The sequence below is a fragment of the Ictidomys tridecemlineatus genome, chromosome 6 (genome assembly GCF_052094955.1).
Source record: "Ictidomys tridecemlineatus isolate mIctTri1 chromosome 6, mIctTri1.hap1, whole genome shotgun sequence".
In the NCBI taxonomy this organism is placed as follows: domain Eukaryota; kingdom Metazoa; phylum Chordata; class Mammalia; order Rodentia; family Sciuridae; genus Ictidomys; species Ictidomys tridecemlineatus.
Genome location: NC_135482.1, coordinates 16,533,620 through 16,551,240, shown reverse-complemented (window position 1 = coordinate 16,551,240; position 17,621 = coordinate 16,533,620). Strand labels below are relative to the sequence as shown.

The 17,621-nt window shown below is 47.9% G+C and overlaps 1 protein-coding gene and 1 pseudogene across 1 annotated transcript in view; both read left to right on the top strand.

The window, feature by feature from the left end:
- Stab2 (stabilin 2) overlaps positions 1–17,366 on the top strand; it is a 161,677-nt gene extending 144,311 nt beyond the window's left edge. Inside the window, exons 61-69 of the mRNA XM_040281812.2 lie at positions 2,081–2,214; positions 5,247–5,412; positions 5,554–5,660; positions 7,585–7,704; positions 8,419–8,559; positions 11,297–11,407; positions 12,170–12,298; positions 14,882–14,992; positions 16,953–17,366. Of these exons, the coding sequence (XP_040137746.2) occupies positions 2,081–2,214; positions 5,247–5,412; positions 5,554–5,660; positions 7,585–7,704; positions 8,419–8,559; positions 11,297–11,407; positions 12,170–12,298; positions 14,882–14,992; positions 16,953–17,003 (1,070 nt within the window). The 3' untranslated portion in view covers positions 17,004–17,366. The remainder of the gene's footprint in view (positions 1–2,080; positions 2,215–5,246; positions 5,413–5,553; positions 5,661–7,584; positions 7,705–8,418; positions 8,560–11,296; positions 11,408–12,169; positions 12,299–14,881; positions 14,993–16,952) is intronic.
- LOC144378562 (elongin-C pseudogene) lies at positions 2,262–4,880 on the top strand (annotated as a pseudogene).
- Positions 17,367–17,621: the final 255 nt, after the last annotated feature.

Here is a 17,621-nt window from a genome sequence, read left to right as displayed (position 1 = left end):
CCTAGATATTTCATGTAAAGGACAATCAAATACACTGCCACACATCCACCCGAAGGCACTGTGAGGTCTTGGCAAGGAGACAGGACAACATACTTCTAGATGTCACCAAGCTGTGTGGCCAGCAAGATGGCAGGACCTACAGCTAGGATTGTACTGCTGGGCGGTCAGGAAAAACTGGAATTAGCCTTTTTTTTTCAGTGAGAAAGAGTCCTTTAATGACATTTTATAATGAACTTATAAACAATATAAAACTGGGACTCGGTTCTTGAACTATTTCTGGTCTATGTCCTCGAAATATTTGAAAAGATACCAGCTACAAACAAATGATAAAAATTACCCAGTATCTTGGGGAGAACATCGAATTTTTTAAAACTTTTTTAGAAGGTGTAGCAGTGATACAGAGCCCTTGGCAGAAAAGTTCCACTTTAAGATATTTTTTTTTTCCTAGTTGTAAAAGTCATCAAAAAGATTCAATTTTAAGTATTATGGACTGGGTACAGTGGCAGATACCTTTAGTCCCAGCCACAGAGGAGGCTGAGGCAGGGGGTGTCAAGTTCAAGGCCAGTCTGAGCAAGTCAGTGAGATGCCATCTCAAAATAAAAAAGGGCTGGGGGTGTAGCTCAACGGTAGAACACTTGCCTAGCATGTGCAAGGCCCTGGGGCCAACCCCAGCACTACCAAAAAAAAAAAACAACTGTTAGAGGGAAAAAAATCATATTACCATAATATTGGCAAATAATCAGGTTTCAATGTTAAATTTAAAAAGACTTCTGAAAACTGCAGTATGCCATCACATTTATAATATTTGTGGCATATAAATGAATTGGGAAAAAAACCTGGAGGAATGTGGAATTATATCAGACTTAAAAGTCATCCCCCCAAAAAGTAAAAATCTAGAAGAAAGTATACTGAAATGTTAGCTGGGGAGCAAGGATTGTTTCCTCTAAATAGGGTTCTAAGTGAGTATTATTATTTTTTCCTTTTTCACTTTTCTGTGTGGACCCAATTCCTCTGATGAAAATATCCTTTTTATTTCATTTTAACTGGCACATAATAATTGTATCTATTCCTGGAGGACAGTGTGATGTTTCCACACATGTCCACATTGTGAGATAACTAAATCAGGATATTTAGCATATCCATACCTCTCACATTGATCATTTCTTTGTGGTGAAAACATTCAAAATCCTCTCTTCACGCTATTTTGAGATATTCAATACAGTTTTATTACCAAAGTCACCATACTATATGCAAGACACACAGAACTTCCTCGGCCTGTGTGTAATGTTGTACCTGTGGACCAATCTCTTCCTATCCACCTCCCTCTACCGACCCGTCCTCCGGAGCTCACTATTCTGCTCCCTGATTGTACAAGGTCAACTTCTGTAGATTCCACATGTGAGGCAGATCCAATGGTGTCTGGTCTTTATCATTTATATAATATACTCCAGGTTCAGCCACGTTGCTGCAAATGACAGGATTTCATTCTTTTATGGCTGGTTAGTTTCGTGTGTGTGTGTGTGTGTGTGTGTGTGTGTGTGTGTGTGTCTGTGTGTCTGTGTGTGTGTGTGACGTTTTCTTTATCCATCTCTTGGTGGACCCTCGGGCTGATGTCAAATCACAGATGTTGTCTTTAGTGCTGCAGTAAGCACGGACATGCTGGTGTTTCTTTGACATACTGATTTCATTTCCTTGGGGTGTGTTGGGGAGTGGGATCAGTGGATCATCGGGGGTAATTTTATGTTTCATTTTTTAAGAATCTCCCTACAATGGCCATCCTAATTTGCATTCCCACCAACAGAGTTCCCTTTTCTCTGCATCCACACCAACATTTATTATTCTCTGTCTTTTTGATAATAGCCATTCCAATTGGGTAGGTGATATTTCGTTGAATAGATGCTATTTTTATCATTAGAAAAGAAGTGAATATTTTCAATGATGTGCTTAGACATGGAAGTGGCTTCTGAAGCCACCCTGGGGGACAGCTGGCCTTCTACTTTGAAAGTCCTTCAAAGTCCTTTGCTGGAAGCCGGGCCAACCAGGTGGGCTGACCATTTGGTTCGTCTCCTTCCTCCTGCAGACTCCACTGTTGGGGTGTTCCATCTCCGCTCCCCACTGGGCCAGTACAAGCTGACCTTTGCCAAAGCCAGAGAGGCCTGTGCCAATGAAGCTGCCACCATGGCCACCTACAACCAGCTGTCCTATGCCCAGAAGGTGGGTCCCGGGAAATGGAAACTGTGCAGGCGGCGTCTACAGGGGAGGGTGTGCACGCAGCCTCCTCTTCAGGTGGGGTGACAGGCTGTTGCCTTGTGGGAGGTGAGTACAGAAGCTTCTTGGACAATAGTAAGCCATCACGCCCAATGCCAGGTGTCTGCTATGTGTCACGCACTGCATTGACTTTGTTATCCATCCTTACACCATCCCTGAAGGTTCCAGGGATTGAACCCATGGGTGCTAACCCACAGAGCCACATGCTAAGATCCCCAGCCCTTTTGATTTTTTTTTTTTATTTTGAGACAAGGTCTTGCTAAGTTACCTAGGGCCTCACTAAGTTACTGAGGCTGGCTTTGAACTTGCAGTTCTCCTGCCTCTGCCTCTCGAGTTGCTGGGATGACAGGCATGCATCACCACACTCGGCATCACTATTCCCATTTTTCAGATAGGGAAACTGAGGCTTGGGGAGGTTAAGTAAAATATCCAATGTTTCCCAGCCAGGAGGTGGTAGGTCCGGGGTTCACAAGCAGCCCTGACTCCAAAAGTCTCTTCTCAACCATAACTTCCTACTGCCAGAGCAGAGGCAGAGACTCAAAATGCACCCCTCATAGCTGGAGACCAGAGGATCCATAACCACATACCTCGTAGGATCTCCCTGAACCCACAGAGCAGTTGAGGTTCCCTGGAAGAGCTGGAGCTCTCTGGCTGAAGTGAGGTGCAGGGAATCCGGGGTATGGGGAGGGTTGCCCAAGCCCCTGTATCCAGCAGGGAGTAACCAGGCTCTCTGGTCAGGGCCACTCTTACCTTCTGAAGCAGAGCCCTGCCCATTTGGAAAAGCCACCACCTTGGAGTTACCTGCTGGTGGTTTCTCACTGGGAACAGAGGAATGGCTGCCTGATGTCATGACCTGTCCACATCTACCCACGCTGTCTACTGCCTTCAGACCCGAGATGGCTTCACCAAGGAGCAAAGCCTTTGATGCCAGGGCCCAGCCTCTGAAGGCTCTGCATCTCTGCTCTCCTTGGTTGTTTTTTGGCTATGATCAAACCACTGAAACCTCTGTCCTACCTGGCACATTGGTGTAAGAACTAAAGGTAGCATGGCATAGGAACTCCGTTTTTATGTTTATTAAGAGATCTGAAATAGATGGCTTGGGTTAAATCTGCTACTTGCTGACTGTATGACTTGGGCAAGTTTCTTAACTTCTCTTTGCCTCAATTATCTCAACTAGATGATAAGGATTTAAAAAGTTCTTACCTCTGCAGCACACAATGGCACACACCTGTAATCCCAGAGGCTTGGGAGGCTGAGACAAGAGGATCATGAGTTCAGAGCCAGCCTCAGCAACAGCAAGGCACTAAGCAACTCAGTGAGACCCCATCTCTAAATAAAATACAAAATAGGGCTGGGGATGTGGCTCAGTGGTTGGTGCCCCTGAGCTCAATCCCTAGTACCCCCCAAAATAAAAGTTCCTATCTCCTAGGATTGATATGAGGGTAAAAGGGGTTGACACATGACAAGCCCTTGCAAAAGAACCTATCCCTGGATAAGCTCTCAGTCAGTGTCATGATGACGTTGGTGGGGGTGTAGATGGTGGTAGTGGTGGCAATGGAGATGATGATGATGATGATGATGATGATGAGTATTTGAGTTCTATCACCAATAAGTTAAGATCTGTTAACCCATAAGCTAAAGAATTTGCAGAAGGGGTAAATGATTGGTAGCAAATTCCTTCTCAAGAGCAGAGAGAACCAAAATGAGTCTGAATGACCTAGCCATCTACAAGAAAGAGACCACTTGCGTTCCACCAGTGGCTTAAACCACAAAAATGTAGGGACCACCAACTGTGTTTCAGGCACAAGAGAACAACTAGCAAAGTGGATTTAACTCTGTGGAGTTTGTGGTCTGATGGGGGAATCATAAATTAACCAGGGGCAGCTGGGGGTCCGGAGGCAGCCCTGGAGTAGGGGCTGTGGCAGTACGAGAAACGACTAGCATTCCTGTGGAACCAAAGTAGAATTTATAAGAACATAATGGACAGAGAAGAGAAAACCTACGGCAGCTATTGTATGTCAAACTGATATCTTCTGATGGTCATGAATTTATTGTAAAAAGAGAATGTGCACTAATGTCAGGTATGTGCACTAATGTCAGGAATAATAAAAGCCATAAACAATAAAAACTGACTGGCCCGAGTCAGCTTGCCGAAAATGAAATCGATGAGGTCAATTTTAGAGTGATCCCTTCATGCCTATATGCAGGTATTTTTCCCACAGGGTTCTCTACACTAACAGTTCCACCGAGATCCCCGAATTCCCAATTGCACTTGAAATTTCACTGGAGATCCCTGAATTCCCAATTGCACTTGAAATTTCACTGGAACTGCTGATAGCTGCAAATTTCCTAGATTGTTCAGTAAAATAAATTTTAATAAACTGTTGATGTTTTTCAGTATTTAATACCTGTAGTTCAGTTAGTAATTTTTTCATGTAGAGCTTGTTGCCTTATGCCATTGAGCTACAAATTTAATTGCAAAGCAGATTTTCTTCTGTGCTTTTGCATAGCAATCAGAGTTGAAATTTGTTTCCTACATTAACAAATTAAGGACATTTTCACAAACTGAGAAATAAACAACTATGCCAATTTGTAGGTGGTTTTTGCTCATTCTTTGGATGTGACTTTTACAATTAGAACAATGATGATATAATAAATGCTGAAATATAGACATAAATGAACATGTTCTACAGGTAAATAATGGGGCTATGTATTTTTTTGTTTATTCTGATCTATAGCCACTGATAGCATTATTAGAGTTATGCAAAAAAATTACATGAGAAACATTTTTATAACTTAGCTTAAAGTTGATTTTTATAATTCGAAGAATGAGAGTTGAAATTTCTTGTATTTTTTTGATAAACCACAGTGTTATTTTTAAAAAATAAGAAGAAGAAGAAAAAGAAGAAATTAATCAAATGATTCCACAGTGAGTATGAGCTTGCAGTGGTTCTCTGATCTTGCCTCTGTCCCTGCAGGCCAAGTACCACCTGTGTTCGGCTGGCTGGCTGGACAGTGGGCAGGTCGCCTACCCCACAGCCTACTCCTCCAAGAAGTGCGGGTCTGGAGTTGTCGGGATCGTGGACTATGGACCCAGACCCAACAAGAGCGAGATGTGGGACGTCTTCTGTTATCGCATGAAAGGTAACTGCCCCCACCTTCCCCAGGCCTGGGCCACGTAGCTGCTGGATAGTCCTCAGCTGGCCAGCCAGGCTCCAAGGTTGAGCAGGGCAGGCAGGCCCCTGCCCCACTGGGCACAGGACCCTGTGTGCCTCTGCTCTCCAGATGTGAACTGCACCTGCAAGACAGGCTACGTGGGCGATGGCTTCTCGTGCAGTGGGAACCTGCTGCAGGTCCTGATGTCCTTTCCCTCGCTCACAAACTTCCTGACGGTATGTCCCATGCCTGCTTGGTTCCACTTTGGACAGGGAGTGTCACCTTGAAGCAGCTGTCAGATGGGTGAGTTCCTGATAGAAGCTAAAGGCTCTAGTGATGGTTAGGAGCAGGAGTGTTGGGCCACCTTGTCTGAATCTGAGCCTGGGGTTTGCATCACTCTAAACAGCTTACTTTCCTCTCTGAACCTCAGTTTTCTCACCTGTAAAGTGGAGGTGATAATAGCATTTGCCTCGTGGGATCACTGTGATCTTTCAATGAGTTGATATTTGTCAAACACTTAGACCTCTTGTCGGCTCATGGAAAATTCTCCATTGTTGTTAAAGCTGGGATTATTATCTCTGCATGTGGAGCAGTTAAAGACTCTGATCTGCAGGGATGAGAGACACTCTTTTGTCTTCGTGGACAGTTACCTAAGCCTGCCTGGTGATCACCCAAATTAACCTGAAATCAACTGGCATTTTACACCACACTTAAAGTCCCATCAATATTTTACACACTGCGTCCAACAAAGAGAAAGCCCCATTTTGGAGGATTTAGTGTTGACTGATCAAAGAACTAAGTTGTTAATAATGATAATGATAACTACCATTTTTTTGAGCATTTTCCTTCCCCTGGGCACTGTACTAAGCCCTTTGGCCAAGATTTTATGCTTCATCCAGCGGGATTGTTCCTGCTTTAACTACCAGGGTATCCCCAGAATCTCAGTAGCTGGACTAAGCTCAGCAAGTACTTGTTAGAAGGAACAAATCCTCACATGGTTATGTAAAGTCACTACGATTTTGGAATCCATTTTTCAGATGAAGACACTGAGACTTACAAGGTCAAGGTCACAGCCTAACACTCCATAACTGGGCCCAAACTCAGGCTTCCTGGGACTAGCCTCGCCCTCACCTCCTATGGTGGGAAACAGGGCAGCCAGGACTGAGCTTCTGTTCCCAGCAGAATTGACAGTGACCTCAGGAGGGTAGGAGGCTGACCACTAAAGGTGTCCATCTAGTTGATCTAATGGTCAAGGTTGCCAGCCAGATGTGGTAGCTCATGACTATAATCCTAGCAACTGGGGAGCCTGAAACAGGAGGATTACAAGTTCAAAGCCAACCTCAGCAATTTAGCAAGGTCAAGCAACTTAGGGAGACCTTGTCTCAAAATTAAAAAATAAAATAAAAAGGCTTGGGGATGTAGCTCAGTAGTTAAGTACCCCTCGGCTCAATTCTCAGTACTAAAGCAATCTTTTTTTAATTTAAAATAAATAAAAGTCAAGGTTTCCATAAATATGCCAAAGATAAGCACTAAAATCATTTCTACTGCTTGGCTTATGATAGCATTTCAGAGGGGAAAAAAAAACAGCATCAGAATGAAACACTTTCAGCAAATTACTTACCTTCTCTGGGCCTCAGTAGCCCTTCCTGGGCAAGACAGAGCTGGACTGGGTAGGGCAGATTCTTAAAATTCATTCAGTGAACATTTATTGAGCACTTACTAGGTGCTTGAAGTCTCTATCAGGCATTAAACAGAACAAATAAATAGGGCAGGATGCAGGAGGGCAGTGCATATTATGGAAAAAGAAAATGTCCAGGAGGGGCCAAATGGTTTGGGCCCCGTGATCTGAATAAAAGATGGACTTTTCCTCCGAGTAAACAGGGACTTTGCAGGGTTTTCAGAAGAAGAGACAAGATTCGATATCCACATCAAAGGACTGTTCTGGGTCCATGTTGAGAATGGCCTAGGAGGTGGCCACGTCCTGGGACCACAGGATTGGCTGAGGCATGGATACATCTAGAACCCTCCAAGGGACAGTGAGAAGAAACAGCAGAGGAGTAGCCAGCCTGACTCAGGGCTGAAGTCGGGACCTGCCACCCTCTGCAGTCACCCCAGGCCTACACCAGGGCTGACCAGCTAATGGTTCCTTCCTCCCCCCAGGAAGTCCTGGCCTACTCCAACAGCTCAGCCCGAGGCCAGGCGTTCCTGAAACACCTGACTGACCTGTCCATCCGTGGCACCCTCTTTGTGCCACAGAACAGTGGGCTGGGGGAAAATGAGGTGAGTCCGGTCCCTGATGCCTACCCTTTAGACTAAAGTGAGTTATCTGTCACCACAAAAATGCTGTGTCCCAAGTAACCCCAAAACTCAGCAACTGGACTGTTATTTAGCCCCCATATCTGCAAATCTGTTGTCACCTGTGATCTTGACATGCTCTGATCTAAAGCCCACCCCAACTGGGCTGCCCCAGGATGGTGGGTTGGCCGCTCTGCTCTACGGGGCGCTCAGGTGTCGGCAGGGTAGCGCAGGCATGTTCTCGAGACAGCGCAGGTACTGGGAGTGACAGGCACCCAGTCCCACCAGTGCTCTCCAAGCCTCTGGCCATATTCACTCTGACTCAGTTGGGCCCCAAGTCAGAGAAAGAAGCAAGGTTGATGGCCCAGGGCAAGGGTACAGGAAGGGGGAAGAACTGGGGTCACTGATGCCGTCAATCTGCCACATCCGCCTGCTTCATGATCAGAAGACAGAAATGGGCCAAATTTATTCAACCATGGCAGAGGGTGGTCCTGCAGGCCCTGTAGCCCCAGCCACCCAAGGTCCTGGAGGAGCCACATCTCTGCCCCCCTGTTACCACCCCAGACCGACTCTTTCCAGGACACCTCTGAGAAGCTCACGTGACTTCCAATCCCCCATCATAGCTATGGGTGAGCCTCTGGAAGAGCCTAGGAAACCAAACGCCCACTATCGCTCAGCCTTTGTCTCCTTTCCTCTCAGATCCTGTCTGGGCGGGACATCGAGCACCACTTCACCAACGTCAGCATCTTACTCTACAATGATCTTGTCAATGGTACCATGGTGCAGACAAGGCTGGGAAGCCAGCTGCTCATCACTTCTGGCCACAACCAGCTCCAAATGGTAGGACAAGTCTTCTGGGCTTATCGGGAACACTGGATGTAATACAGGCACAATTGGTGGCATGCAGTAGGTGCTCATAGATGGCAACTGTTGTAACGTCAAAGTAAACTCTTAACCTACAGATAGGGGGTGGTGTAAAGAAGTGCTGCTGCCCATCATATTGACAGGCGGCCCCCTGTCAATGGGAAATGGGCCATCATCTGAAGCTGCTAGTGAGAAATATCGAAGGAAACCACTTTAAAGTTGCTTGGTTCCCGACCCTTGTTTCTGTCCAAATGTCAGTCCTATCCTGGGCCTTGACCCGTGAGCTTTGAAGTCAAATGAATGACCCTGGTGTGGATGAATCCCAGTCCTGCCACTTGCTAGCGGTAAGAGCTTAGGTTATCCAACTTCTCTGTGCCTTAGATTCCTCATCTGATAAATACGGATGCTGGAGACAGGGGGATGATGTTGGTGGTGATGGTGGTGATTATTTTTGATAATGCTGATGTTGGGCAGGAAGACCTTTCTTCTACCATCTAAGAATCTCACTAGTGTCAGAGACCAGCTCCAACAGGGGGTCTTAGGAGACAAACGGATGGTGAGGAGTCTGCGAAAGGGGGTGGAGAAACAACACAGACACCAAAGTGAAGGTGCTGAATCCCAATCTTTACTTGTGAAGTTGATCGTATATCCTTTTCATTTTGGCAGGCTCACAGTACTTTGTGGTTACAAAACAGGAATCATTATTCAGAGAAACAAAATATTACGTAGCTACAATTAGAATAGAAGAATGTATCTTGGCTTATGCATAAGCAAGCATTTGGACTTTCAGTTCAAGTTTTGCTTTGAGCTGTTTCTATTTAGTTAACTTTTAATAATAGTTAGAAATGTCCCAACTCTTGGCCTATACCTTGACTATTCTCAAGTCAGGAGCCCTCCCTGACTATTCTTTCTTGACTTACTGACTGGAACCGGTGCCATGGTTACGGCAAGTGGTTAACTTGTTATTAATTTGAATCAAACAAGAGTAAGAACACAAACCATTGTGCACAGGAACAAGAAGAACAAGTTGCCCAGTACCAAGCACTAATCTGTCTTCTTAACATTAATTCTTCTTCTCTAGATTTTAATTTATTTTCTCAAAAACTTCCTTGACAGGAATACAGGGAGTTTTTCATTAGACATTAACAATTTACGCACCACAGCTGAATCATTGCATTTAGAGCAAACAGATCTATTCTTAGAAGTAGTTGCATTAATTGGGGAAGTCATGTTTTTTCCTTCATACTCAATGGTCATATGAGAAATCGAAACTATACTTATTAAAGGAATACAAAAACAAACCAGTCCATTCCCAGAAACATACTGTGCTCCTCCAGAGGATGGACGCCTTGCGCCATCCACCTCAGTAGGGCCTTGCCATTGCCTGAGTCAGGGGAGGGGCGCAGCAGACTAGGCCTGAGAATCACTGGTATAAGACACATTCACAAGAGAAAAGCCTTCAAGTGTTACTGAACATTTGACGTGCCCAAGGGAGTGTCCCTAAGGAAAATAAAGTCCCACCAAACTTAGGACTGAAAGCGTATGTGCTTTTCCAACAACACGTGGGTGGAGAAGCAACAAAAGGGAGGAGTTGGGGCTAAGAACAGTAAATCGTGGCACAGTGACCAGGAATCGGTGGGGGAAACACCAGGAAGGTGAGGATTGCTCTAGTAGGTTTGTGTACAGGTCCATTTTGGTGTTGACCCCAGCCTCTGGTGGTAAGAATGTTCTTTTCCTCCTGGTCCAGGAGGGATTCTTTCTCATAGGAAGGTTTATGATGGCTGTTAGGGACAAAGGGGTGCTCAGGGAGCCCTCCCTGACTCTGCTATTTCTCAAGTGCCATTAACTCAAAAAACATCACTATGCCCAACTGGCATATTTTGAGGTGTAATGTGATGGTGATGATGTTAATGGTGATTATATTGATGACGATGATGATGGTGATGATGATGGTGTTGTGAGGATGATGGTGTTGGTGATGGTGTTGGTGATGATGATGGTGGTGTTAATGGTGACTGATGGTGGCACTGATGATGTTGATGACCACAGTGATCATATTTAAATTACACACTGTTGTAGGATTTAGCAATTCCAAGCTTGTGACCCACAAAGTAGTACCCAGCATGCAGTGAGTGCTAAATGAGTCTATTTTTTTTTTTTTTCATTTTTACTTCTGTTACTGGGAATCCGTAGTTGACCAGTGCGTCTTAAGTTTCAGCATGCCCGTGAATCACCTGGGTGTTTGTTCAAATGCAGACTGTGGCTCAGCGGGTGGAGTGTGGGGCCTATTTGCCCACACCACGAGTCGGTGGGTCACTCTGGGGTTAGAACACTTAGTAGTCCCTTTTTAGCAGTGTGACGTACAGAGGTATGGACCTCAGTCCAGAGCATGGGGTTTACTACCCACCACTGGGTGATCTACCACCAGCCATTGTCCTTCTGATAGCCCATCTGGCATACAAATAGGTTGGAGAAATGTCCCCCCTTCCCCTGGGAGGTCTCTGAAGCCCTAGGTCGTCTTGCTGGGAAGATGGCAGCAAGTGTGTTCTGGGCTGTGCAGACAGTGAACAGGAAATGGAGACAGGCGGACACTGAGGCTCCAGGGCCTCGGGGAAGCTGAACACCTGCTCTCCACAGAAGTGGCCCCACGTGGGCGGGGGTTGGGAAGGCCAGATGGTCACAAATTTCTCTCTCTCTCCTCTCCTGTCCCTAGAATGAGACCAGGTTTGTGGATGGAAGAGCCATTCTGCAGTGGGATATCGTTGCCTCCAATGGAGTCATCCACGTCATATCCCGGCCTTTAAAGGCACCTTCCACACCTGCGGTGAGTGCTTAGGGATCCTGGTGAGGGAAGAGCCGGGTGTCCATTCCCCAGGGGCCAAACAGCACGGGAAGTCCTGTCTGCCACCTTCCTCCCTCCTCTAAGCCAGCTGACAGTGGGACACCAGCCCGGGCTCGCCCTGTCCCCACTCCCGCCACCAGCTGTGCTCCTTGCATGAAAGGGAGCGATGGGCCAGTGGAGGGGGAGGGAGAAGCCCTGAGCTCTGGTCTGTCCCTCCACCCTGTAGAGGGCTAGATCTGGGGGAAGGCGGGGAATTAAGAAATGTGAGAGCTGAGAACACGTGGTACGGGCTATAGAGAAGCTGGCTGTAGCTGATGTTGATATTCCAACTTTCTTCCCAAGGCATAGGGACGGGTGAGCGGCTAGCTGCTGGAATGTTCTACAGCATAGTGGTTAGGCACAGAAGCTCCAAAGCCAGACTGGTTCAAAGCTCAAAGCCCCCCAGCTAGCTAGCTGCGGGAAACCGGGCAAGGCCTCAAGCCTCTGCGCTTCAGTTCCCCACCTGAAACACGGGAACAGTCATGACTGCCCCATCTCTTGGGGTTAGTGTAACACTGAGACTGGTTCTTCTATATAAGAGGCTTGGAGCAGACCCTGACGGCAGTGAGAGCCAGTTAGATGTTAACGTATCTTTATTTTTATCTTAATTCCTCCAGGATGCCTGGGGAGGGGTGATCTCCAATTAGGGTACCTCTGGGGGAAACCAGCAGTTTGAAGAACTGACCCTCTCCTTTCTGTGTTCAGACATCAACCCACACTGGCCTGGGGACAGGGATATTCTTTGGCATCATCCTGGTCATTGGAGCGATTGCTTCAGCTGCCTATTCTTACTTCCGGCTAAACCGGAGAACAGTTGGCTTCCAGCATTTTGAGGTAAAGAGAAAAAAAAAAAAACTGGGAACGTAATGGTGGGAGTTACCTTAGTTTATTCTTTATTGTTCTAACAGAATAGCTGAGACTGGATGGTTTTTATAGAATAGAGGGTATGCATGCCTATAATCCCCGCCATTTGGGAGGCTAAGGCAGGGGGATAGCAAGTTCGAGGCCAGCCTCCGCAACTTAGCGAGATCTTCAGCGACTTAATGAGACTCTGTCTCAAAATAAAAATAAAAAGGGCTGGGGATGTGGCTCAGTGGTTAAGCACCCCTAGGTTGAATCCCCAGTACCAAAAATAAAGAAAGTACAGAAGTTTATTCAGGTCCATGGACTTTGGTCTGGGAGGCCCAAGAGCATGGCGCCAGCATCTGCTGAGCTTCTGGTAGGGCCTGGTGCTACTTCCACTCACGGTGGGAAGCCGAGTTGCAGGCAGGAAGAAACAAAACCCAAGGGCCAGCCTCACTTCATAACACGCCAGTGTCCACTGCCCAGGTAAGTAATGTAGTCCTGCGGAAGTGAGGACGCGCTACCTCCAGGGAGACAGCCCCTCTCCATGACCTCATCTCCTGGGAAAGGCCCCACCTCAGCAAAAACAGCAATGCAGCTTCAAAAGGAGATCTGAGGGGACAGACCATAGCAGGGACCTCTCCAAGTTCTAGCTCCTGCTCTAGGCTCTTCCAGCTGCTACAGAGGCCTCACCCAGGAACAGCACAGCAGGGGCCGCCACCCCACCCCATGCTTCCTGCCTCTGGGGTGGGTCTCTGTCCCTAGAAGGACTGGTGGCGGTGGCAGCTCAAGCCCTCTTCCTGGCTGACACAGGGCATGAGGAGGAGCAGGAGGAGCTGCCCGGGGATTGGCCTGAGGAGCATTCACCAGGGGGTCACATTCACCTGAGAGGATTCACTAGACAGTGCTTGGGCCTCCGGAATGGCCCTGAGGGTTAAGGAACAGGGTCAGGGACCCACACAGCCAGAGGCCTCACATTGCAGCCAGCAAACTTCATTTCGCTCTATTTGAACATCTGAGCCACCTCAGGTAAGCAGCAAGCTCCTGAATTGTCACATAGTCACCCAATGTGCCAGTCCAATTTCTGTTACTGTGACAAAATACCTGAGATCATCAGCCTACGAGGAGGAAAGGTTTGTTTGGGCTCATGGTTTCAGTCATGGTTGCTTGGCCCCATGGCCTTTGGCCTATGGCAGCAGTGTGTGGCAGAGGACCCTGCTCGGTTCCTGGCAGCCAGGAAACAGAGAAGAAGAGGAGTGGTCCCAGTATCTCCTTGAAGGGCACATCCCCAATGGCTTAGCTTCCTTCCCCTAGGCCTCACCTCCTAATCATGCCGTGGACTGAGGACCAAGCCTTCAACACACAGTCCCTGGGGGAGCTGGGCTGGGCAGCAGCACAGGAGTGTATGCCACTCCTCCCTGGCCCGTGCTCCCCTGTGTGCCCTCCAAACATGCCTGGTAAGGGCAGCAGCTTCCTGCCTTCTGGAAGATAACTTGTCTATTTCTTTTCTTTCTTCCCTTCCTTTTCCTTGTTTTGCAGTGTTGCACATTGAACCCAGGGCTTGAGCCCCCTAGGCTGGAGCGCCACCACTGAGCCAATCCCCAGCCCAGACTTGCTTATTTATAAGCACAGGGGCAAACCTCAAAGCCTCTTGGTTCATTTTGTATTGCTATAACTGGATGCCACCAACTAGGTAACTTGTAAAGAACAGAGGTTTATTCAGCTGAGAGATCCAGGTCAGACAGCCACCTCTGGCAAGGGCCTGCTTGCTAGTGGGGACTCTCTGTAGAATCCTGAGGCAGAACAGTGCATCACATGGTGAGACAGAGTCTCCTCCTCCTCCTCCTCGTCTTCTTCTTCTTCTTTTTTGGTACCGGGATTAAACCCAGGATCACTCAGCCACATCCCCAGCCCTTCTTCTTATTTTGAGACAGGGTTTTGTTAAGTTGTTTAGGGCCTCAATAAATTCCTGAGATTAGTCCTGAACTTGTGAGCCTGCTGCCTTAGCCTCCCAAGTAACGGGGATTACATGTGCCATGCACCCAGAGAGCCTCTTCTTCTTCTTATAAAGCTGCAGTCCCATTGGATGATGGCCTCCTTTATCCTTAAATACCTTACAAAGCTCCCACCTCCAAATATCATAGTTGAATTAAGTTTATGTCTCTTAATACCTCACAGTGGGGATTAAATTCCATGAGGAGTTTCTGTCCATGTTGTGTGACTCTTTGATATCAAGTTCAAGGTCAGGCCGCAGCACTCTGGGGTGGTTATCGCGGGTAGTGAGGGAGTACTATTGGGCACAGAGCACGGGGCCTTCCTGGGAGGATGAAAGTGCCTTATGAGCTGATTTGGATGGTGGTCACGCCCGGGGACACGTGTGTGCAGTGTCACTGAGCTGAACACTTGAGATTGGTGCATTTTATTACCTGTCAATCGTACCTGAACATGTACTGTTCAAAGGGAAAGGTTCCCAAGAGGCAGAGGGTGGCTTGCTGTACCTGCCAAGGGAGGTGACGCGCTCCTGTCTTGGGACACAGTCCTGGCTCTCAGCCTTGTGCTTGTCTTTCTGAACAGTCAGAAGAGGACATCGACGTTGCGGCCTTCGGCCAGCCTGAGAACATCTCAAACCCCGTGTATGAGAGCGCGACCTCGGCGCCCCCAGAGCCTTCCTGCGACCCCTTTGCCGTGAGTGTGCACTTCGATCCCGGAAAGGGCCCAGCTGGGCGCAGAAGAATGGGGTCTCTCAGCAAAGCTTGGCGGGCAGCTGCACGCAAAGGAGAGCTCCCTTCTAGAATGTGCCGTGGTCTGTGAGCCCCAAAGCCAGTTGTGCAAGCTCCTGAAGGCAGTGTGGCCCATTGGGCAGGCGGTAGAAGCCTAAGTCAGAGGAGAGGAGAACTAAAGGATGTCCAAGCCCCATCTCTGACCAGCGGGATGCCTTTGGTCTTGGACTGAGGCCTGCTCCAAATATTTTTCAGATAGCCGGTGTAACATAAGCCATCAGGCCTTAGAAGATGCATTTTTCCTTTAGCTATTCTTTAAACTTATATTTATTTTTTTCTGCCCATTGTTAGAACTGCTTCTTGCTTTGGGAGCTACTTTTCTTGGATGAGGCCTTTATCTGGATGGTGGTCTGCTCTGGTCTGCTAAGAAGGAACCATTTATTTCTATTGTTAGTGACACCTGATCTTATTATGGGGCCTCCATTGACTGCCGCCCAGGGGACTCATGGCAAGAAGTAGTCTGAAGTCCCCAAATGCAGAAGGTGCACTGGTGTGTGGTTATTACCAGCTCTAGACTGAGGAGCTAGGGAAACGACTTCACTGTTTCCTCTTATGTAACAATCACAGCCACCCATAGCCAGTGTCCTGAATGTCCTTATTTGCCCAGCAGACTGAGCTGGTGACATTCCTCAGGTCCAGGGAAAAACTCAAGTCTTGTTGGTGTGAGCCCACAACCTTCTGCAATATTAACCAAGGCTGCGCAGCTGCTGTCACTGTTCAGTGCACAGATCTATGTTATTTCCCCCAAGACGACACTATAGTTATTGAATTTTTGTAGGTTAGCATTGAAACATTCCAAAAAAATGTTTTCTTGAAACATTTTTAAGCTTGTCTAATGCAATGGATGTTCTTCTTCTTCTTACGGCTCTTAGTGCCTGTGGTAGCAGATCTTGGCAAAAGATGGGAACAGAATCAGATGGCAAATCTTACTTTGGATTTTAATCTAACCCATATAAAATTTCAAGGTTGAGGTCAACTCAGTTGCAATAATTGACTGGTGGGAGTTTATTCCTGTGAGCCTTGTGATACTGATGTCCACGTTATTTAAAAAGCAGAAGACAGTCACACCTCTGTAGCACACGCACATCTTCCCAGGTGTCTGTCTGGCTCCAAGGGCTCCTTCAGCTCTGTGCACCTGAGGCTGGTGAGAGACGATCCTAGGAGTTAGCTTCACCTGCTGTAAAGAACAGGTGACAAAATGCTCCAGTACGAGAAATCCTAAGCCTAGGACACCAGCCCCAAAGCTAGGTTCTCATGCCTTCTGTACTAAAGGGCGTACGATATTTGTCATCGGCCCAAACGTCTCAAACACCACCAACGCCACCCATAAGAAGCCTTTGCTCATGCGCATTATGCTTCTTAGCAGAGGCTGAAGACCTCGGGAGGCATGGGGTGGCTGTCTCTAGAGCATGGCCTCCAATTCCCTCCCCCGGGGGCTCCAGAGCCAGCCCTGGTTTGAGCTGAATCTTCAACCTGAAAGGAGTTTTTTCTTATCACCTTTGGTGGGTGCCTACACCTTGTTAAATGTCATGTCCAATCCTCACACCTCCCTGTGAGGTGTATATCACTAAGACCTTTTAGAGATGAGGAAATGACAGCAGAGTGATTTGTCGAGGGCCCCACAGCGGCCTCAGGCAGCAGACTGCATGGGCCCCAGAACGGGTGTCCTTAACCACCAGGCCACCCTACCTCCTGACGTGAGGCAGCCGCATGAACTGACGGGAGCTCCCACCGCACGTGTGATCATGAGGAGAATCCGGTTTTAGGCCCCAGATCAGAGGCCAAAGGAGACGTTCCACCTAGAAGGACCCACCAGCAGGACGACCCGCACCCTGGCGAGTGTCTCACGGTCCCCTCTTTTCCAGGACTCTGGGGAGCCTCAGCTGGAGAGTGGTGACCCCCTGGGGGCGATGTGAGGACCTGAATTGAGCAGCCAGCCAGCAGCCTGCCATGGGGGCCCACAGCCCTGGGAAGCCTCTGTGAATTCTGAGCACGGGATGCTTCGGGGCGCACAGAGCTCCGTCGCGCTGCAGACATGAGGCTCTCGGAGCTGAACCTATCTCCCCAGATGACCTGGGGTCACTTCCCCTCTCTGAGCCTCCCTTGCATCTTTCGGATGGCATTTCTCCTGTTCTCCCGTGTCCCGGGGAACTGTGATCTTATTTCCGTTAGACTGAGCTCCCGAAGGGAGGGGCTCTCCTCACCCACCCTTGTATCCCAGCCCCCACCGCTGTCCCTGGCTCATGAAATATGCTCAATAAATGTTTATGGGACAGAAACAGAGTCCACGGAACAAACCCAGTGCTGCAAAAACAAAAGTGCTGCCCCCAGAGAAGCCAAACTCGGAAGGCAAATCCCACTTCTTAGGGCCTGTCAGTCAGGCCACAACTGGATCCTCTCTGAATTCAGTTTCATTTGTGCGATCACCTTAGGGAGATGTGACAACCCCCGTGACATGCCACTTCACACCCACTAGGATGGCTGCACCCAAAAAGCCAGAAAGTAACAAGTGTTGGTGAGGATGTGGAGACACT